The sequence below is a fragment of the Diabrotica undecimpunctata genome, chromosome 5, assembly GCF_040954645.1.
Source record: "Diabrotica undecimpunctata isolate CICGRU chromosome 5, icDiaUnde3, whole genome shotgun sequence".
NCBI classification, from domain to species: domain Eukaryota; kingdom Metazoa; phylum Arthropoda; class Insecta; order Coleoptera; family Chrysomelidae; genus Diabrotica; species Diabrotica undecimpunctata.
Genome location: NC_092807.1, coordinates 57,680,398 through 57,704,925, shown reverse-complemented (window position 1 = coordinate 57,704,925; position 24,528 = coordinate 57,680,398). Strand labels below are relative to the sequence as shown.

General features: G+C 33.5%; 1 protein-coding gene across 1 annotated transcript; it reads left to right on the top strand.

Moving 5' to 3' along the window:
- The first annotated feature begins 2,865 nt into the window (after positions 1–2,865).
- vih (ubiquitin conjugating enzyme vih) lies at positions 2,866–4,017 on the top strand. Its single transcript, XM_072531977.1, has 2 exons — positions 2,866–3,113; positions 3,384–4,017. Exons 1-2 carry the CDS (start codon positions 3,010–3,012, stop codon positions 3,802–3,804), a joined length of 525 nt encoding a protein of 174 aa, XP_072388078.1. The 5' UTR covers positions 2,866–3,009; the 3' UTR covers positions 3,805–4,017.
- Positions 4,018–24,528: the final 20,511 nt, after the last annotated feature.

The following is a 24,528-nucleotide window of genomic DNA, read 5'->3' as shown; positions in this document are numbered from 1 at the left end:
CAACGCTAATTGAATAATTAAATTACCACGTTAAATATGCAGAACACAATAATTATTGTATAAATACACAATATGATATTAGATATACGTATCTAATATTAGGCTTATAACAAAAGTAGACAGGTGGTAGACATTGTAGACTATCACGGGTTGTGTTTCTCTGCATGTGTTAGCAGTAGAAAAGAGATATCTCTATGAGAGAAGAGAGCATTTGACAACAGCTATAAAAAAAGAAGAAAGGAAAAGATCAATGGAAATATGGCAAGAAGAGGAGAACAACAAGGAAGATGTTGCCCATTGGACCAAGATGCTGATCCCGAGCCTAAGGAGACTGGTTAGATTGTCTGTTTTAGGGCGTATCTTCATAGGTTCAGAAAGACAGATACAGATAGATGCCTATACTGCGAATATTCCGACATTGTTACTCACACAATGCTGGAGTGTAATAGATGTACAGTGGAGAGAAACAGAGAAAGAAATAGGTATGAACCCTGTGACTGTAAGAGAGATGATCGTGAAGATGACTGGAAGTACGGAGGGATGAAATAGTGTTCACAATCACATCCGAGCAGTAATTAAAAAGAAAGAAGAAGAAGAGAAACACCAACCGAGCCAACGACAGAGATAAGATCTAATTACTATTTTAATAGAAATAAGCCACAATTGAAGGTTAAAATAAGTTTATTGACGTTTGAATCTTTGATCTTGCACTAATAACTTGTTTATACTCCAATAATTAATAGAAAAAAGAATAGTAGTTGGTACCAAAGTACATCTAGCCTTCATCGACCTAGAAAAGGCGTATGATACAGTTCCAAGACTTAAATTGTGGCAACAACTCGACATTAGTCCATACCTTTTAGGAATAATTACAGAAGTATACAGGGAGTACACTACTTACCTAAAAATCGGAAATAGACTATCAGAGCCAATAAAAGTAACTAAAGGACTAAAACAAGGATGCAGAATATCACACTCACTGTTTAATTTATATATTGAGGCAGCCCTCCATAATTGGAAAAACCACTGCCTGGGAATGGGAATCCCCAATTGACAGAATAGAAAAAAAGAGGTTCGAAATGGTTTGGACACCTATTGAGAATGCCTGACGAACGTTGGCCCCAAAAACTTCAGAAATGGAAGCCCCCTGGAAGAAGAAAAAGAGGTAGAACTTGACGCTCATGGAATGTAGGAATTAGAAGAGCGATGGAATCGAAAGGTTTGGAGGAGGAGCATGCCTTAAACCGGCAGGATTGGCGGAGAAGAACGGGAATACGGCGATAGCCGTCTCCAAAATGTATTGTATTTACAAGTTGGCTTATTCCCATTAAAATAGTAATTACTTTAAAAGCCACAAGAAAATAGTTTCAGAACAATAGATAAGATTTAGATAAGAGAAGGGAGTGTTTCAAAAATGTCTTCACCCCACTTTCGGAGTACGGTACGTGCGACAGTCAAATGCACACAAGTAAGAGAGGGTGGTTTTAGTTGGTAGGCAGGATAATAGATACCTGAATCTTTGGCACTGCTATCTTTAGTACTTTAAATTAAACTAAAACCCAAATTTTAGGGACTCAAAATAGAGGTAACATAAAAATATTTCAAACCCCCCCTCAGACAAATTCTGTGTACGCCACTGGTTATGCAAGAAACACTATTTTTATAAATACTAAAATAATTAACTAAAAACGCCTAAATAGGTTTTTAAAACTAAATAGGTTTTTTATAGATATATTACTTATAGAGTGTAAATTTTATGATATCCTACTTTCAAAATAAAAGTTGCAGTATCTAGTATTCTGTAACTCTGTAAGTTTCAGCATGACCGGTTCAAAGTTCAAACCGATAACATTCCTATTAAATTTTGTTGTTATCTGCCAAAGTGTTGTACAAAGTAATTGATATGGCAACCCTGTTAGTGTGACGTTTCGCTTGAAGCGTTTCGAAGCCGAACGTAATGCTATCTATCGATGATAAATACTACCATTGCTTCAGATGGAGCCATCTCCCTACATTACAATTTGAAGGCGGCAGTTCAAGACATAATTCTTGTTTAACGAGATTTTTCATATGTTTAGGAAAAAATATTTAACTTTTTGTTGCAAATATTTTCCACTTTTACAGTTTTATATATGTTGTTATTAAAAAATTTTTCGGTTTCTTACCGGTAACTTTATTATAAGCCGAAACATATTATTTTTTCCTATTGGAACAAAACTATAAATTCAAAAATTTTCAAAAAATTCATAAGTATTTCTTATAATCATATCTTGATGCTGTAAAAAAAATTAACAAAATCCTATGTTTGGTTTTCCCGCTTTATACTTGGAAAAAAGTAGTTTTTTTGAGTTTTTTCAAAAACGAAAACATGAAGTTTGTTTAAAAGTTGTCAAAATACTTCTAGTCACCACATATACCTTCTCAAATTTTTTCAAATTTTTTGAATTTGGGGATTGTCTTTTGGGGGGTGCAGATCAACCTTAAAATCGACAGGACATTTTATTGTTGTTTTGAACATAAAACATTTCTATGCCACCCGAAGTTACCTTAGCGATCCTCTAAATAAAATGTTAATTTTAAGACCATATTTACTCGTTCTTGTTTTATATAAATTAAAAATTGTAGAATACATAAAATAATATAATCAAAATGTACTTTTTAAAAGCTTCCTCTTTTTATGTTTGAAGCAACAACATATTACATTATAAAAACATGTCAACACTGCCAAACAGAAATATTTTGTTCCATGGTTGACATTTGCGGCTATTTTCTGATTGACTTCTTAACAATGTCCTCCTAAATCGATATTACGGATTCGATTCTCTCGATGAGAACTTTGGAAAACAAGAAATCTTACTACACTGTTGAAGGAAGAGGTTGGGGTGGAAGATAATGGTTTCTGATTGGTTGATTTGAATAGATTTTATATATCCAGTGCGCCATTATCGCTGTCAGTCTTCAACGAATTTTGCTGTCAATAAAATAAATTAATTAAAATAAAATACCAACATGGCCCAAAACGTAAATCCATTTCTTGAACAACAGGCAGATGTTGTAAAACAAAATGATGATTCAAGAAAAGCATCTAATGACAACCATGCTGTAACCAAAAGGTAAGTTTTTTTTCAAAGGTGTATTAACTGTAGGCAGCAAAAAATATTTTGAGATAATTTTTATCTGCTGTCCATAAATGTTGCTATACAGATATAATGGATGTATATTTTTTATTATTCATTAAATAGTATTATTTTTATATATATAGTTAACACATGGATGCTTTTGAAGTCACACATGTTAGACATAAAATTAAAACCGATCTTCCAGTCAAAACAAATTCAAAAAATACTTTCTACTTATTAATCATATGTATTTTATTATTTTAGGTTACACAATGAGCTTATGACTCTAATGATGAATCCAGACAAGAGTATATCTGCATTTCCTGAAGGTGAAAACTTTTTCAAATGGATAGGAACAATAACAGGTCCAAAAGATTCTGTATATGAAGCATTAAAATTCAAGTTAAGCCTACAGTTTCCCCATTCTTATCCTTACACAGCACCTACAGTAAAATTCATCACACCTTGTTTTCATCCTAATGTAGATACTAGTGGTAATATCTGTTTAGACATATTAAAAGATAAATGGTCTGCACTATATGATGTCAGAACTATTTTATTGTCTATTCAAGTATTGCTTGCTGAACCCAATATTGACAGTCCCCTTAATGCTTTAGCAGCCACCAAATGGCAAAATAAAGATGAATATAAAAAACATGTTACAGAAACGTATAATGAAGCATGAGGTTTAGTTGATTATCTTTAGATTAGACAATTTTAATTGTAATTGTAAATTATTAGTTAGGAATTTAATGACTAGAATTTTCATCACTCAGAAATATTTTTTTAGTAAATTATTTTGTGTAAATGTGTAGAATCTATTGATCATTATTTCATTTTATTATCATTTCTTAAATTTATATATTGATTTATTGAAAAATATAAACCATTTATTGAATTTTGGTAGGTATTTTATTCATAAATCCATGAATGATTCAATAATTTATGAATTAAATATTCAAGAAAATGCAAGTGTTGCCATGTCATCAATTATTCATATTCTCACATCTAAAATTAAAAATTGGTTGAAAGCACTTAATATGTATAATAATTCTATGAAATGAAAATTGAAAATAAACAAGAATGTGAAAAATACATATACAGTATACTCCTTCACAGTTATTACGAGGTACATTAGATGTCCTGTGAAATTTCTATTGAACTATAACCCTCTATAGCTAGGCAAATTTGGTTATAACAAAAGCAAATAAGATCGAAAAACATGTTTTTTACATTTTTGGCCCAGCAGTGGCTATAAATAAATACCTTTTTAAATTGCCCCATCAATAAACTTAACTGCATGTTAATGTTTTAGAAAACTACATATTCATATGTATGCACAGTATTATTGTTGTCTGATATAACGAGATCAGCTTATAACGAGGTAATTAGTCTGCCATTTCAGTTCTCTTTATAGAGGGAGTCTACTGTATAATAAAGATTTAAATTAAACATATAAATAATATAAAATAAAATTATATCTTTAATTTGCATGTAAAAAATACTTATATAATAAAAAGCATTAAAATTATAATTATAAAATATTAGTTTAAAAACTGTAGAATAAACTGATAGATAAAAAGATAAATGAGGTTAAACAAAAGAATACACTAAACTAAATTAAACTTAAATTGAACTACACTAAATATTATAAATCAATTTACAATATTTAGCTACACTTAAAGTAAAAAAAAATATGAATGCTCTTTAATATAAATTCAAAAATTGTGGCTTCTCATAACCAAACATATAATTTCGTCAGATTATCTTTATATTTTAAAAACTCATCTACATTATACAAAAAATTATGGCAACACTGTGACACCCAAACCTATAATTCAGATGCCAGGGTTATGTTCATTGCATGAAACCGAAATATAACCCAAATTACCAATCTAGTGTCAGCTGAAAAGACAAGTGTGAAGAATTACAAACTTCAGAGGAGACGAATTTGTGGTCTTATGGAAATGAGAGGTTTAAAAGGCACTGGCATATTAGGATCTAAAATTCTCTTACAGTATTTTTTTTATATATTTAATATATTTTTTTAAATATTGTATTTGACCATAATTTTATTTGTATATGAGTGGCTCAGAGGCAAATGTGACTAAGCCACAAAGTGGAGTCTTTGTGATAAAACATGTCAAAGTTAAGCTTTATTATTCTAATTCTGTGTTCAAAAAGTATAGGCACATTTCCTGTTACAAAAAAATATATTCCTAGAGAAACTTGTGTGTTAAGCTATGTTTAGGCAGATTTGCCATAAATAAAACTAAAACAAGTAAATTGTCCAAAACAAAAATTAAGATAAACAGAAAACAAATCTCCAACTTATCAGCTAAAAACTTATTCTAGTGCGTATTTTTAATTGTCATGTATAATTGCTTTTTTAAGCCGTCATTTAATGCATCAGAAATATCTTGCAATCTAGAATAAAAGCTGTGGAATTCAGGCGAAATAAACTTAAGTAAGTCCATTAAATCCTATTTCTTTTCTCTTGTTATTGCTCTCTCATTTGGATACAGAACATCTAGGTTGTGCATTACAGTAGATGATGATTGGCAGCCTTTGGTTTTCTTGCTTAAATCAACTTCATGAAACAAACCCATGTCATGTGCTGTATATTTTACATAAATTTTTGTTTGGTTCGTTTTTAAGATACCTTATCTGTTGAATTTTAAGCCATTCAACTTTTTCGCCAGTTATAGTAACTTTTCTATCTGTTATCTTATTCTCAACGGACTTGCTACAAGTCCATTCTTTTGACCTGGAATTTTGGATTTCTTTTTTGGCCGATTGAATTATGGAAACCCAATCATCGGGGTCAAAAATTCGATCATGGTGTTGTCTCTCCTTTTCAATCAACCCAAGATATTGATCGCATGTATTAAAACTATGTCCAGATACAAAAAAATCTTTGTTCTATAACTTTGAGTGACGATTTACACTTTTGAAGGTACATAATTGCTTAACATTAAAGCCACCTTTATATTCCGATTCTGCCCCCCACAAGCATCGCTATACAAAATCAGAAATTCAGTTGGGTCGAGTAAGTACGCCTCAAGATGGTTTATTAAGCATGAAGCTCTTGAGCTCCCCGGGATGCGACATTTTCAGGCCAGACATACATGTGTCCTGTTTCTGTGACTTCATCATGGGTGTTCAAATTATATGTTTACAGTTGTCTCTTATAATAAACTACACCTGTACTTAAACTCAGAACTAGGAAGCGTTTTCTGAAGATCAAATTCTAAAACTGATATTTTTTGCTGTGATTCTTTTACTTTAATTATATTTGACTTTCTGTTTTCTTCTACTGCTTTTCTTTGGTGTAATTTCAATTAAACTTTTGCATCCTAGTTACGCTGTTCTGAAGTATCAGATGATTTTATTTCATTATTAAGACTGTCATCTTTATGTGGTGCATGAAAATGCAAATTAAACTTGGTGTTAAAAAGTTTGCGAAACATAAATAGCGAGAGGGGTTTTCTCGCTGTCTTCTCGCTTTGATCGCAGGAAAGTCTTCTGTGCACTTTTTTTCATACTCCCGATACATGATCGACATGTTCAAAGTTGATGAAAGATATTTCCTTTTAATGTTATCTCGTCGGGAGTAATGGGATTCGTATGCTGGGCACAGTTCAATGAAGCCACATAAATACTGCTCTCTTCAATATTGGTTTTATTATGGGGTGGATATTTGCCCTTTGGATCTTTAAGAGGTGTCCCATGTTCTTGTTTTCGTGCTAAAGCGAATGAAATTTTTCCATCTATAATGGAAACTGTGTCTTTTTTCATTGACCAGTTAAGTGAAGAGTAATTTTTAAAGATGCTTTGCTTTCGTTCATTAAAAATTTTCATATGACACTTCATTTTGCATGGTTCAACTACAAGTTCTTTAGCATTTTTACGTTTTCCTTCTTCCGTGGCATATTCTTCTCCTTTCTCCCTGGCTATCTTTCTTTTATACCTTGCATGATTCTCAAGATTTCTTACTCTCTTTCTGGAATGTTGGTGCCATTTGCCTTCTGGTTCATCATTGTCTTGATTCTTAGTGTTCTACAACCCATTTATTGAGTTTTTTTTTCACTCGAATCATCATTATTCTCGTCTAGAACAATAAAAAATATATTACAAATAAGTTTGCGGCAAAAAAGCCTAAACCACAAGACTCGATATTTGAAGAACTGGGATTATAATCGCTGAAATTGGATCCGAAAGGCTCCGATGCGTCACTGCTCATGTTTACATCCGCCATGTTTTTGTTGGTTAGGGTTTTACGGCAAGCTTCCTATGACATTTTGTTAGTGCGAAAACCAGCTTATAGATGGGGACAGTGGCGCACCCAGGGGGGGGTTTGGGGGTTAACCCCCCCCCCCAGACCCTATTCCGACACTGCTACTCACACATTTTAAGGACTCAAAATGGAGTCATAAGAGACACTGCCTAATCCAGTAAAAGAAATTTTGGGGTTAGGCACCTTTGCCTCTGAGCCAATCATATTGTTTTGTTTCATTTACAAAGTTTTGTAATAACACTGGGAGGAAGTTTAGGTTGTTTTTATTATAATAGTTAATGGAAAATTAATGCACATCTTCATTTAATTAATAAATAACAAATTCCACTTAAATGTAAAAGTAGACTCTTACAATCACAATATTTCTTACACTTACATCTGCATTACATAGATGTATAATACACAATCTTGATCTAAGTACATTTTATTTAATATGAATGTACTATTAATTGTTTTTATATTTTATTAAAATAATATATTATGATAATATATATAATAATGAAAATGATGTTTCATTACAAATAAATTTTTTAGCCCTACATTTTAGTCAAAATTAAGATAATAATAAATACATAATTCTTCTTAGAGTGCCTTCAAGGTCAGTAACAATTCTCACAAATCTTTTTTTATTCTGTGCGGGTATCAATAAAGATTAAGTACCGCAAAATGAAGTGAAATTGATCACTCTAAAATTATTCATTCAAAAATATGATAGTAAATTGTAAAATTCACGACATTTTTTTAACAAGATCTATATTAAATATTTCTATATAAAAAATATTTTTTTTGAAAAGGGAATGAAAATAACATACATATGTAATGCCGGCTGATCATGTTCACCCCACATTATAAATACTGTTCAAAAAAAGTATTCTGAAAAATCTATACTGGGGCGAAATTGATCATTGCAATTAAAAACCACAATTTGCTTTCCTACAGATTTATTTTATTCACACAAAAAACAAAAATATGCTAATACTCCCTACAATAGGTTTCACAAACAAAAGTTATCAATGATATTACAAAACCAAAGAGCTATATTCATTAAAAACTAATATTTTCTAAAAATTGTAATCGTATGAAACAGATAATGAAAAGTAAACTTTAATATGCTTGAACCAAAGAATGACAAAGTTGGGCTAGTACTGCAATATAGAACACCAAAAAACATCATTTTAAACATCTTTGAACATATCTATATTAAGTTTAAAGTGATATTCTATGTCTCCATTACATCAACCCGTTTTTTAAATATACAAGCCGTTTCTGTTGAATTAAAGAATTCAGGTTAGGGCAAAATGACAATAATATCACTCACTTTAAACGAAAATTTATCATGTTTGACCAGTTTGAAGGCCTGCTTTACTTCATTCGTAGATTTATATCCTACAACGTTTAGGTACTTTTCATTGGCTTTTTGAATTTTAGCAATACAGCGATAGTATTGCTTCTTCCTTCTTCCTCCCAATATCTTTACTAACAGATAAACCCCTTTGATGTCATCCTTGTTATAGGCAAAATATTCAATCTTATCATTATTGTCAGACTCATTCAAGTTAGACGTTTCACTTTCTGTTTCGTTTTCACTTGGTGGCCCTTCTTTACTGTCGCTTTCAATTTTATCAGGTTGCTGAGCTACAACACTTTTTCCTGGCTCGATATTTAGTTTGGTTCGCTTAATATTTTGCCTGGTGGTGCAGCTGATTTTTTTTTTCTCCTTTAGATAATGTACCAAAAGGCTGTCGATTTGGCTTTCTATTATTTCATCTTCTCTGGATAACTTATTTAAAACTTTCTCGAGGAAGAAAGGGTAAATTCCTGTGGCTGCAAAGGAGGAAACAATAATTCGTTTTATAGCGCTGTTTTTATTTTTTTGTCAATGTGCTGAAGGGTAGTGTTTAACAAGTTTAGAAAATCTTTCTTATCTATTGTGGTTAATGTGGGGTGACAGTTTTTTCAATCACTAAGAGTTTCCCCCCAAGCCATCTGAAAGGGATGGAAAAACTGATATCAAGTGGTTGGGTCAAATGTGTTGAGTTTTTGATCAAACATTTAAAGCCCAGATTGTTTTGTTCACATAAAGATAATCACCTTATCAGTAAAATGTGAGGAAAGGTTATCTCCTATGATGATTTGTCGTCCTTCAAGACGTTTTGCATGTGGTAAAAAGGTCAAAGTAAACCAATCCGTGAATGTGCGTGAATCTATCCATCCACGATGAGTGCGATTATATCGAGAACCTACAGAGCAACATCTAGCAGTACAGCAAGGTGATCCTTTTGGACCATTTTCAGTCCATTGTAACCACCTTGTGGTAACAGCAATCCTGAAGCTGAAGCACACATCATCATAGTCGTTGCAGCTTTAGTAAAATTAAAAACCCGTTCGGGATATTTGGCACCACAGTGAAATATCATTTTCAATATCAGTTCCAGGTAAATTGTTTTTGAAAAGAGGCACTTGTCGACCCTGGGCATCCAAACACTTTTGGCTAAATATTTTATATCTCGCAAGTCAAGGGGAAATCCCCACTCGTCGCATATTGCAGCATGCTGTATAATGGTTTTTCCTACGTTCGCGGAAAATAAAGTCTGCCCACCATTTTTTCATCCATCTCGGCCATTATAGCGGTTATTAAGGGTTCCATAGAGAATTTTATATTCTTCGGCAGCGTGACGTAAGGACCATCCTTCCTCAAGAACTTTTAGGAGGGCATTTCTACCCTTACTTCGTCATAGTCCTTAAATGGACGAGCACAAGTTTTCTTATATAATTTCGAACCATTTTTTCTGAAAAGAAAGCACTAATTTAAGATTTCTTCTAGAAACTAAAATATAGCCATAATTAAAACAAGGTTTTTTCCTTAAAAAAATATACTTACTTTAACTAAACATTCCCAGGTTTCACACCAGTGTTTACTGACTAAAGCGACGTTGTCAACCGTTTGTTAAGGTTCTTAGATTTCAGGAAAAATTAAAATATTCAGAATGATTCGCAATTATCAATTTCGCCTCTTTGGATCAATTTCATCCCATTTTACGGTATCGAGACCCATCCAGTCTCTGATACTTTTCAACTGTCAACATTTTCTTCTACTTGTACCTTTGTTTCCTTCAATTTTCCCTCTGGTTTTGTGTTTCTTGATAATGTTCTGTATGATAATGTGCATATTTGTTTTGCTTTGTAAACATGTACTAATATACTGCTCCATTTATCTGGCTCACTCATATTTCTATTAAACAAACTAGATAGGATATCCCTGGCCAAACGAGTGATGGTAGGAAATTTATTCTGGTTGCCTTTCCACCAAGATAAGATGTCCACGTTTCTGTCTGCTCGTTCTTCTACTAGACATCGATCTAGTTCATCGTCAAGGCGCAACCTTTTCTTGTAAAATGACAAAATTTTGTAATCGTCCTTGCGACTAGAGGACCCAGAGAAGATCCAACTTCCTTGTTGCTCCCACGTTGAGGCTTTTCCCTTCTTTTCGCTCTCTTTCCATTCCGTTGCTTTTTTTTCATATAATTTTCTTAGATTTGTCTCTGACATCGAAAGTAGCCAATTTGTGGCGGGAAAAAATTACTTAAGAATAAAAGTTGTTTTATTCTAGTATTTGATATTCGTATTTCTTGTTCAAAGCTATCATCATCTGGTGGTGTTGCCGTAATGTTGGGTGGCAGTTTATTAGGAGGACCTAAACCAAAACAATTTTTTGCATACCAGGCGTGCATCGCAATAAATCAAAAAGAATTGTCGAAAACATTTTAAAATTTTCTGTTATTCGAAATGTATTAGTTATGTTTTATCAATATGAATTTTTAAAACAGAAAACCTTTTAATACCCATAAATATTTTTACGTTGCAAACATAATGCAGGTACTTGTATGACTTTATTATTTATTACCAAAATCATTCCAATAATAATAAAAGTGCAGTTTTTGCCGGACAAAACGCCAGTCCCGTCCCGCAGAAAAATTGCTGTCCCTTCCCGCGTCACGCTCCGTTCCGCCGGACAAAGTGCTGGACGGAAAGTCCCGCGTGCATCCCTAAGCAACTTACTCTTTTCTTATTTTAGATATCATTTCTGTTACTTGAGTTCAGGTATCCTTGAGTTCAATTGGTTTTTTCATCCCTTTTTGACATCCTTTTCATGAACTAGTATTTTACTTATTATTTTCTTCTCAGATACATCTAATCTGAATAAAATCCTTTGCTTCTTCTGCTCTACGTTTGGGTATTTTATATATTTTCGTTTCATTGTACCTAAGTTGATTATACAGATTTTTATTTGCTACTGTTACTTTGGCGATCTTATATCTTTGAAGATCTGTGTTCGACCTATTTTCTTGTCAGTCTTTATAGTTTTCCTTCTGCTTTAGGGTACTCTTGAACTTCGTGTAATCCCCACCAGGCCTCTTTATTCCCATTCTCATAATTCTATTCTTGGGTGTTTTCCAAGTATTTTCGTGGCAGTTTCTCTAATAATAGCCATATTTCTCCAAACTGTATAAGGCCCCCGTTCATGTTCCACCTCAATTTTTTGTACTATATTTTCCGGAATAAATTTTTCCTCAACTTTAAATATTCACCATATATAGATTTTTTAAAGTCTTCTCCGATATTTTGGTTTTATTTGGCTTCTTACTTTAATGTTCAATACAAATAGCTTATAGTGTTGGCTTACAGTCTTTACATTTATGTAAGTATATCTTCTGTTCTTGTCATAAAATAGTTTATTTGTGAATGATTTTGTTCACTTTTGTATGTCATAAACTGTGTCTCTTCGGAAAACATGTGTTTTTCGAAAGAAAAAAAATCGCCATATCTAATGCTGTTGCTAATCCGAAAATATCTCTTCCAGCGTAATTTCTAGTTTCAAAGCTTAGTTCTTCATGTATTGCATCGTATAAGCGCTTTTCACCAAGAACCACAACATTCACTTCTTTATCAAGTTCAAATTCCACTGATATTATTCTATTACCCATTCTTACAACTTTTACTACATTCTTTTTGATTTTTCTATCAGCAATTATACCAACTCCATTCCTAGTATTATTTTTCTCTACATACCACAATTTGTATCCTTCACAACTCCATACTCTTATCTGTTCGATTTCCAAGAACTGATTTTTCTAACCTCTAATAGTATTTCTCCTGAAAAAGTCCTCATTCGGAAATCTGAATGGAGGCTCAGTTTGCTTCCGGAACATTTTACCTCAGAAGATATCACCATTTTAGTACCTATAATTTTTGTGTTGGACAAGGTTATCGAGTGACTGCCGGCATAAACAAATTCCCACTTACTGGCATTTTTCGAATAGCTCAAAAGGATATACCTAAACCCATTTTGTTAAATCGTGTTTCGTTTATCTTCACCAAAATAGATGGCACGTCTTATAGCTACCGGTCCTGATGAAATTCCAGTAGAAATATTAAAAATGCTGAATGACTAAAACTAAAATATTGAGTGTCGTAACTGAATTATTTAATAAAATACACCACGACTGTCAAATTCCTGATAAATGGTTAAAATCATCTTTTTACTCTTATCCAAGAAAAATAATCCTAAATCTTGCGATGAGTACCGATTAATTAGCCTCATGAGCCTCAACAGCGTATGTATCAAAAATGTAAAGAACAATTAGACAACTCACAGTGTGTATTTAGAGGTGGAATGGGAACAAGAGAGGAATTACAAAAAGGCAGGGAATGTAATAAAAATGTATTCATAAGTTATATAGATTTTCAAAAAGGGTTTGACAGAGTTCAATGGTAAATTCATACATACATTGAAACATACATCTAGATTCTAAGGATATTAATTTAACCAAAAATCTATACTACAATCAAACAGCGGGCGTAAGAGTGGAAGATAGTGAGAAAAACCAAGTAGGAATTCAAACAGAAGTCAGACAGGGATGTGTGCTTTCGCCACAATTATTTAATGTGTGCTCTTAATTTATATTTCAGGAGGCGGAGGATACAACATACATGGTGATCTCGAAAATCCCTGTTGACAACTTACATTTGACATTAGAGGGTAAACCGTTAAAGATGGTCGACAAGTATAACACCTCGGAGCAATTATAAACATTTAGATCAAGATGTGGAGATAAAGCTCAGAATTGAAATAGCTCGAAAAGGATTTATAAAATACAAGTCGATGTTTACAAATAAGAAATTAAGTATGGTTATCAGATTGAGGTTCGTCGAATGTTATGTATAGTCACAACTGCTATATGGGGTAGAATCTTGGACTCTGAAAGCCCAACCCGTAAAACAATTTGAGGCATTAGAAATGTGACTGTATAAGCGTATTCTTAAAATTCCTTGGACTGCAAAAGTCTCAAAAGAAGAAGTGTTAGACGAATTGGACATGGCAGAAATGGCATATGAACACAATTAAAATAAGAAAAGCATATCTGGGCCATATACTTCGAAACACTAAATACTCTCTTCTACACGTCATCATGTAAGGAAGAGTAGAGGCTTGGGAAGAAAGAAGAAATCGTGGCTGAGGAATATCAGAGATTGTACCAACCTTAGTGTTGAACAGATATTTCACGTTGCAAAAGATAGAGAAGCGTTTAAAGAAGCGATCGCCAATCTTCGTTAGAAGACGGCACAATAAGAAGAAGAATTTGGTAGGTCTAAGAGTAGGTTGTAATTTATTTTTCATACCCCTAAGGGCCGATTGTTCGAACGCTAATCAAAACTTGATTGTAAAATCAAATATTTAATTAAAATCAAATACGTCACATTTTGAGATTATGTTGACTGATTTATTTTATTCAATTTTATTATTTTGCGTTTTAATTTAAACTAAACCATAATTAAACTCTTTCTGATGTTAATTTCATGTTTTTATTTACAAATTAATAATATTAATAAGCAATTTTTAATAATTTTGACAGCTGCTGTGACGTATTTGGTTGTAATTAAATATTTGCTTACAGTCAAGTTTTGATTAGCGTTCGAACAATCGGACCGAAATGATAAGGATAGTCCAGCTCAAACATTTTTTTTTTATTTTTTTGATAATTTTTTTTATGTTTTTTTATGATCTGGCATTAAGAAACACATACAACTCTTAATTTTCACACCATATATCACCAACCCCTATTTTTAATAGCCAAATTACTGTCACAGAGTTAGTTTCCATACTCTTCTTAAACGGCTTGACTGATTTTAATGAAATTTTATATGTATATTCAGTAGGTCTGAGAATATATCTTAATAAAATTTTCATACCCCGAAGTAATAAAAGTGGTCCACCGCAAACATTTTTTAAAATTTTTTGGATAAAAATTTGTATTTTGATTTTTTATGATGTGACATTAAACAATACATACAATTCTTTATTTTTCACTCTTCTATCACCAATCGATATTTTTTAATAGCTATATTTGTCTCACAGAATTAGTTACCATATTCCTCTGAAACGGCTGGACATATTTTTATGAAATATATGTATATTCGGTAGGTCAGAGAATAGGTCGTAATATATTTTTCATACACCAAACGCTAAGGGTGGCCCGCCACAAACAGTTGTTTAAATTTTTGGATAACATTTTTTATTTTTATATTATGTGGCATTAAATAATACATAAAACCCTTAATTTTCACCCTTCTATCAAACTCCTATTTTTTAATAAGCATATTAGTGTCACAGAGTAAGTTGCCATACTTCTCCGAAACTCTTGATCGATTTTTATGAAATTTTATGTGTATATTCGATAGGTCTGAGAATCGGTTGTAGTATATTTTTCATATCCCTACGTGATCGGAGTGATCCACTCTAAACATTTTTTTTTTATTTTTTGAACAAATTTTTTTACTTTTTTTTCTGATGTGCCAATAAACAAATCCAAGTCTTCTTCTTCACCCTTCTATCACTAACCCCTATGTTTTATGATTAAATTACTAATATGGCCATTAATTATTTGGCGTGTTTTGCCGGCATAGTTCACCATTCACAAACCATAATTGGACGAGTAATATTGGTGGCAAAAAATACAGATGTCGATGAACAGAATGCGACTATTCTGAATTTTCTTCCAGGAAAATTGTTTTTGCTCAAATCAATTGACACAGCTATAAATCAGGATGACGTAGTCAACTATCCTAAAGAGTTTTTAAATTCGTTGGAATTGCCTGGACTCTCATCTAACAAAACCTCGACTCAGCAATGGAACGTGACTGACTGTAAAAAGGCTAACCAATAATTTTATTTAGGCAACGATCATCTGAATAATCACAATGAATAGAATCACAGAAGTGAGTCAGAGATATGGACTTTCACAGAACATTCATCATCATCATCACTGGCTCGACAACTCTTTTTGGGTCTTGGCCTGTTCCAGGATTCTTCTCCATTCTGATCTGTTTCGTGCTTTTTTTCTCCAGTTTTTTTTATGTTTAAGGTTTTTATATAATTTTCTATTTGTTCTATCTCAGCTTCGGTCTTTTTCCTACTGGCATCTGTTTGAATATTTTGTTTGGTATTTCGCCTTCTTCCATTCTTTCTACATATCCTATCCAACGCAGCCATCCTATTTTAATGAATGTTATAATATCCGGATCCTGGTATAATTTGTATAGTTGAGAGTTGTATCTTCTTCGCCATATTCCCTTTTCTTGTGTGCCCTTATATATGCGTCGCAAGATTTTTCTTTTGAAGGTGGCTAACAACGTTTCCTCTCTTTTAGCGAGTGTCCAGGTTTCTGAGCCGTATGTGAGTACCGGTCTTATTAGGGTTTTATATATTTGGCATTTTGTTTTACTTGCGACATTATCTGATCTTAGTTGCCTAATTAAGCCATGGTAAAATTTATTTGCAATAAATATTCGCCTCTTCACTTCCTTCGCAACGTTATTATCAGACGTGACTAGGGATCCCAAGTTTATAAAGTTTTTTACCCCCTCAATGTTGTATTCTCCTATTGTTATATTTTGTGGCTGCCTTCTGCGTTTTTACTTACCTGCATATATTTTGTTTTGATCTGATTGATTTTAAGACCACTATTTTGAGCAGCTCGTTCTATTTGGTTGCATGCCTCTATCATTTCTCTTCTTGATCTTGCGATTATGTCAACATCATCTGCAAATGCGTGTGTCCATAGTGTTTGACTGTTGTGTCCCTCAGTATTTTCTCGAGTACAATGTGGAACAAGATGCATGATAGAGCGTCTCCCTGACGTAGTCCCTTTTTCACATCTATTGTTTCCGTTAATTCATTTTGTATCCGGATTCTACTTTCTATTTTTAGAGATTCTTTTATCAGTTCTATTAGTTGTGTTGGTATATTAAATTCTTTCATTGCTTTTATTAAGAATTCTCGGTTTATATTGTCATATGATCAAAGTCTATGAAGATATGATGTGTGTCGATGTTATGTTCACTTGTTTTTTCGAGGATCTGTCGCAGAACAAATATCTGGTCTATTGTTGACTTCTGTCTACAGAAGCCACTTTGGTATTTGCCAACTATTTTTTCAGTGTGTGGTGTAAGTCGTTCATAAATGACGTTGGACATTATTTTGTATGCTGCATTCAGCAGCGTGATTCCACGGTAGTTTCCACATTCTAACTGATTTCCTTTTTTATTTAATGGTACAATAATACCGCTATTCCACTCCGCTGGTAGCTGTTTATTCGACCATATCTTTGTTATCAATTCATGTATTGTTTTTTGTAAACAATAACCTTCAGTAACTCCGATGCTATTTGATCCGATTCCGGTGCTTTATTGTTCTTTAATTTGTCTACTGCTGCTCTAATCTCGGCTATTGTTGGTGGAGTCTTTTCTCTGCTGTTTGCTTGGTCTAATGGTATGTCAGGGTTCGTCTCCCTCCGATCTCCTTCAAGTTCTTCCGTAAAATGTTCTGTCCATCTACTTAGTATATCTTGCTGTTCTGTCAATATATTACCTTCCATATCTCTACACATTGTTGTTCTCGGTTTGAAGTCTTTTCTGCTTTTGTTCAGTCTCTGATAAAATTTACTTGTCTCTGTTGATTTACTTAGTTCTTGTAGTTCTTGAAGTTCTTTGTTCATACATTCTATCTTTTTTCTTCGGTGAGTTTTCTTTTCTTCTTTGCGTAGTCGTTTATATTCTTCCTCTGCTTGTCGGGTTCTGTGCCCCTGTTGCATCAGTAAATATAAATATGCTGTTTTTTTTGTCTGATATAATCTCACATTCTTCGTCAAACCAGTCATTCGTTATTGTTCTTCTTTCTCCACTTTCTATGCCTAGTACTTCTTTAGCTGCCTCTTTTATGATGTCCGGCTTTTCTTCCTTGAACGTTCATAACTCATAGTTTTTCTAGGAGAAGATAGTTAACCTTCAGCCCAACCCCCTATTCGTCGGAGGACCAAGACTCCCTTCTTCGTCAGCCCTGACCCCACCTTTCACTGGGGGTTGGTTACTCAATCTCCAGTGGGGTTGCTCAGGTTACCGGCGTGTACCAACTTGGAAGGTGTAGATAGGAATTGAGTAGCATAGGCTAAGTGATGCCAAGAGGATATGGCATCATGTATTGCGCCTCACTACCCCCTTTACACACCTTCACTGAACATTAAGAACATAAAATGTATGATGATCTCTAAGAAGGAACAGCAAATTGAAAGAATCAGTGTCAATAGTCAACCAATAGAAAGAGTACAAACATACACCTACCTTGGTATGAACGTCAATGAAAATTGGGGCCAGTCCCTAGAAATAAAATCTAGGATAGAGAAAGCAAGATCTGAATTTCAAAAAATGGTTAAGCTATTCAAATGCCACGATTTATCAGTATCCATAAAAATTAGGTTACTACGATGTTATATCTTTCCTATACTGTTGTACGTAGTTGAGTCGTGGACTCTCACAGACGCTACCTATAAGAAAATTAAGGCTTTCGAAATGTGGCTTTATCGTAGAATGCTGAAGATATCCTATACCGACCAAGTTACTAACCAGGAAGTTTTATTAAGAATGCAAAAAGAAAAGGAGTTTTTAACCACAATAAAAACAGCCAAAATTGAATACCTCGGTCACATCATGAGGAACAGGGAATGATATGGGCTGCTGCAATTAATTCTTCAAGGAAAAGTAGAAGGAAAACGAGGACTAGAAAGGCGAAGAATTTCCTGGTTGAAAAATCTACGTACGTGGTTCGACACAACAACCACAAATCTTTTCAGAGCCGCAGTTTGCAAAATACAGATTGCCATGATGGTCGCCAACATCCGAAACGGATAGGCACTACAAAAAGAAGAAGAACGATCATCTGATCATTAAGAAAAAATAATGAAAGAATGTATTGATCGAGCGTATACCGCTGATTCCAACTAACGTACCATTTGATTTTAAACGTCCAGAAGGCGGATAAGTTGCCGGAAGCAAGGCAAAAGGATACCGAAATCTGAAGTCGATTTTACATTATTACATTTCGTCTGAGCTAGACGAAAAATTACAACGTGTTCTATTTTTCATGCTATTTTGATACAATTTATCGTCAAAATTCATGTTGTCAATATTAAGCGGACTTTACATTTACGAGTACTCGGATCCGAGTAGCTCGGATTTGAGTTACGAGTAGAACTGCGATCGTTTACATTAAATCCGAGCGATCAGAGTAGTTTCAAAGAGAATTTAAAAATGGCGCCATCAAGAAAGAAACGACCTGCTGTTGCAGTAGTGTTATTAAACATATTATTTTTATTTTATTTATTAAACATAAAAGGAGAAAAATAAAGACAAAAAAATTAAGAAAAGGAGAAGCATTTGGGTGAAACAACATTTACAAGAGCGTCACATATTTGGGATTGAAGAAGGTTGCTCACACCTTTACTAACGCAAGATGGAAAGGAGTTAAAAAAATTTATGCGTATGGAATACAACGTATTTATGATGTTACATCAGAAGGTAAGTTTTAGCACTTTAAAATAGGTATTTATGTTTAAAATTATTTTAATTTAAGGTTCGTCCATACATCGAAAAACAAAATACTGACTTACGAAGTAGTGTAAGTTCTGAGTTAAAACTTACAGTATCTTTGAGATTTCTTGCCACTAGGGATAGGTATAAGTCATTAGAACACTTAACAAGAGTATCATCTTCGACAATAAGTTTATTTGTCCCTCAAGTATGTGAAGTTGCATATTCTGTTTTGTAGGCAGAATATATGAAGGTAGGTAAAAAATAAAAATTGAAAGAAAGAGAAAGTAAAGTATTTTTTGTAAGTGTGTAGTTTTATATAATCAACCCCTTCTTCTCCACTGTACATGTGCCCAGAGCCTCGATTGGGATCCCCTAGTCTTTACTTGATTACTAAATGTTAACCGAATCGGTTATCTAGGCACGGAGAAAATATATGTGAAATATAAAAACCTTTATCCCATAACCATAACTGATATCCTGGGTGTTAATCTAAAACAGCGATTAAGTTCATATAGGAACATTAGTCAACGCTGTGGCTTGAAAACTCTAAATTTCGAATAGTTGAGACACAGTTGCAAAGAAGTTGCTGAAATCTATTATGAAGACGTACACGAGAAGTTAGGAATGGAATGTCTGCATTCAACAGAATACTTGGAAGGCACTAACAGTATTTTGGAAATATATCATTTTTTAAAAGGGAAAAAAATTGAAGACACCATTCCGGGTGCTATTATAGTATGCAGTCTACCTGTCTATCTATTATAATGTGCAAAATAAGTCAATTTTGTGGCTCATTCCCAACTAAAATAGTAAATTAACATGACAAAGTATCAGTTTTCAAAATATAAACAATAATTCGTCTGAATTATGCACCTTATTCACTTTGTAAAGATTTTTTTGTTGGCAGTGGTACTTGTGTGGCTAAACAATACCATAATATTGTAAAAATACCACTTTTTTCTTTTCTTGTAAGTACGTGGATCTTATGTTGTTGATCTTTTTCTTGACTTGGTCTGTGGTAATGGTCATGATATCCGCAATAGTCTCGTACGCCTTATTTCTTTTGATAATTTCCCTATATTCCTTCAGTTTCACATTCCATAGACATTCAAAAGAACAGTAAAGATCGATAAATTGATCCATTTGATCTGCAGAAAATTCTCGCCATTTTTAATTTGGAATTTCCACCACTTTGACGCTCACTCGTACAGGAACTCGTACTGCTACTGGGTTTGCGTTTAACTTCAATCCGAGCTCGGATCCGAGTGACAAGAGGCTCCGAGTAGACGTTTATACTTCCGAGTTGCACTCCGAGTAGAGTACTCGTAAATATAAAGCACACTTAGTCTTTGTCGTCAGAGAGTTGACCCCTAAAAATCATACGAACAAGCTGAATTTTAGAACCCCAAAAAGATGCAAAAAAGTTTACTACTTTTACCTCCGGGCTTCTCCCTAAAACCCCCCTAGTAGGGGGGTAAAACGCAAAAAAATCGATTTGTCTAGACTTCTCTCATTTTGATTCTGTCGATAGGACAATTGAATCAAAAGATATCGAATTTTTACCTTAGAGCTGATACAAATTTTATTGAACATTGATTTCGCGCGGATAACTGATTTTCAAAATCGACGGTCGCTTCAAGCGTTATGCATTTTTTGCATCTTTTTGGGGTCTCAAAATTTATATTTTCGGCAAAATTCAGCTAGTTCGTATGATTTTTAGAGTTTCCCTGACATTTCAATCGTTTAAATGATGAAACAATTAAACATCAGGTAGAAACAAGCATTCAGGCAAATCTTGAAAAACTTGAAAAGACAGAGAAGATACCAGAACTAGACATTAATAAACACTGGACCATTATTAAAAAAAACCAGAAGAAAAACCAAAGAAACAGAAAGAATGGATGAGTGACGAAATTTTGTTATTGATGAATTCTCGAAGACTATCGAAAGGCAAAAATGAAGAACAGTATAAGCAAATTAACACAGAGATCAAAAGAAAAATCCGCGACGCTAAAAAATAATGGTTACAAGACAAATGTAAGGAGATTGAAAACTTGGAAGCCAAATATGATTCGTTCTATCTTCACAAGAAAGTTAAAGAAATGATCAACAATAGAAACAGGAAGCAGACAGTACTTATAGACCAACAAGGGAACATGATAATGGAAACAGAGGAGAAACTAAAACATTGGCAGACATACATAGAAGAACTGTTTGACGATCAAAGGCAGCCTCCTTGAGATAATTTTCCAGAGGAGACAGGTCCAGAAATAAGCAAAGAAGAAGTAATGCAAGCGGTGAAGTCATCAAAGAATAGCAAAGCTCCAGGACCAGACGAGCTACCAGCAGATATACTAAAGTTGATAGACAAAGATCGAATCCACTTGTTAGTAGACTTATTTAACAAGATTTATGAAAACAGTATAATTCCTGAAGAATGGCTAAGATCAACGTTTGTCCCTCTACCCAAGAAGGCACATGCTAAGCAGTGCAGTGATCATCGCATGATCAGTCTGATGAGCCACACCTTAAAAATATTCCTTAAAATAATTCACAATAGAATTTACAGAAAATTGGAGGAAGATATAGGAGAAACTCAGTTTGGATTCCGGGGGGGATATGGAACTCGTGAAGCATTATTTGCCTTTAACATCTTGACACAGAGGTGTTTGGATGTGAATCAAGATGTATTTGCTTGTTTAATTGATTATAACAAGGCGTTTGATAACGTCAAGCATGACCAACCTTTAGAGATCTTGGAAGCTAAACAGTTCACTCACGATATAAGAATAATATCTACTCTGTATTATAATCAGAAAGCAGTCGCACGCATCGAAAATAGCACAACAAATGAAATTCAAATTAAAAAAGGAGTTAGACAAGGATGTGTGCTGTCACCATTGCTATTTAATCTCTATTCGGAAGAAATTATGAAGAAAGCATTGGAGGAAGAAGAGATTGGGATAAAAGTTAACGGCCAACCAATTAATAATATTAGATATGCAGATGATACGGTTTTAATGGCGGAGACAGTAGAAGACCTGCAAGCCATTTTAAACAAGGTAGTCACAGCTAGTGAAGAGAAAGGGTTAACAATGAACGTCAAGAAGACGAAATTCATGATTATTTCAAAAAAAAACAAAGATTGAATGCAAACCTGTACATTCACAATAACGAAATCGAACGGGTGCACAAATATAAATATTTGGGAACAAGCGTCAATATCAACAATGACATCACAGAAGAAATAAAAACTAGAATTGGAAAGGCTCGAGCTGCTTTTGTTAATACGAAGGACATTCTAGGAAGTCATGACATTAACTTAAACCTGAAAATGAGATTGGTTAGATGCTACATCTTCTCAATACTGCTGTACGGAGTAGAGACTTGGACTTTAAACAAGAGCAATATTGATAAACTAGAGGCCTTCGAAATGTGGATATACAGAAGAATTTTGAAAATAACTTGGACAGACAAAGTAACAAATAGTGAAGTTCTTCGAAGAATGAACAAAGAACGGGAGCTGTTGATCACCATCAAGAGAAGAAAGTTGGAATATTTTGGTCATGTGATGAGAGGGAAAAAGTACCGATTGCTCCAGTTAATTATCCAAGGAAAGATTCAGGGGAAACGAAGCGTGGGGAGACGACGTATATCTTGGCTGCGCAATTTAAGAGACTGGTTCCAGTGCACATCTAACCAATTATTTAGAGTAACAGCTTCAAAGATACGAATAGCAATGATGATTGCCAAACTCCGTAGTGGAGAGGGCACTTGAAGAAAAAGAAGGCATTTTCGTCTCTGACGACTGGAGTATATAACAAAATTTATAGTTTAGACTAAAATTACCCTTATTGTGTAAGTTTAAATGTTATTTATTGGATGTTATAATTTGTAAATATATATACCTAAATATATTTAGAGCCTAGCCTAGATCAGGCTAGGCAAGAGACATGCCATGCAAGACGGACTTGCATAGCATCAGACTTGCATGGCCTAGATGTAAAGCTATCTTGAGAGATAATTAAAAATCACCCAGAGTTGGAACTGGTATCAGATGCAATGCAACCTAAATATAATTCTGAGAGGGCGTTTACCGTTCTTTTTCCATGAAGGGGGCGAATTGAAGTCGAATAAAACGAATCTCAAAATGGCAGATCAATGCTGGTACACAGACGGCTCTCAAACCGATGAAGAAGTAGGAGCTGGTGTATACGGAGGGAAAACATTGCCAAGTCTTAGTGAAAGCCTAGGTAAGCACTCTACTATCTTCCACGCAAAAATTTATGCTGTAGAGATGTGCCTGTAGGAACTAATCACGAGAAACTGGTGAAATAAAATACTTACTATAAAGTAAAACTAAAAAAAAAATTCATTAAACACGAAAAGTTCAGGTGACAAACTTAAATTATTTTGTGATAAAGACCAATATGAAAGGAAGTACGACCTGATAACTCCGAGTAGACCGTTTCCCGACAGTTCTTTTTAGGACTCTTTTTAGAGGCGTAACTGGGTTTAGATAGGTATACGTTTGCATGATGGACCATACCTAATAACTGGAAAGATTAAAGTTAATGAGAATTAAGTTATAAACTCTTTTATAATACAGAAATTAATTACATGAGCATATAAGAATAATAGGAAGCACTTTTTAAAGAGTATAAGTTGAATTATTTAAATTGTATTTTGAGTTTGTCATCTCATAAAACGACTCTTTCTCTAATTTATCGAAAAATAATATTTTACTCAGATGTAATTTTTTTTTAGTTAACCTTCTACCACTGACGTGTTCTTTCTGGAACATAACTACGGATGTGGTGCCATGTAGACCCCATGTAATTTCTATTTGGTATTGCCAACATTTTTTAAAAATATGACAAAATATGTTCAATATAATTTTTTTGATATATTTTACATTAGTGTATGCATTTTTTTTATAATATTTTGCCAAATTGTTAGTTATTCAACATATTACAAATTACATGTCAAAATATCCTAAATAATGAAACGGTTTACTAAAAATGTTGTAATTTTTTTATTGTTTAAAATGTTTATAAAATAGTTATGGAAAATTAAAGATCAAATATACGAAATATGAAAAAACAAAATAAACCAAAAAAATAAACCCCCCATATAAAAAACTACAACACCCAAACTTTAGCAATTTTGGAATTCAGATAAAAAGTT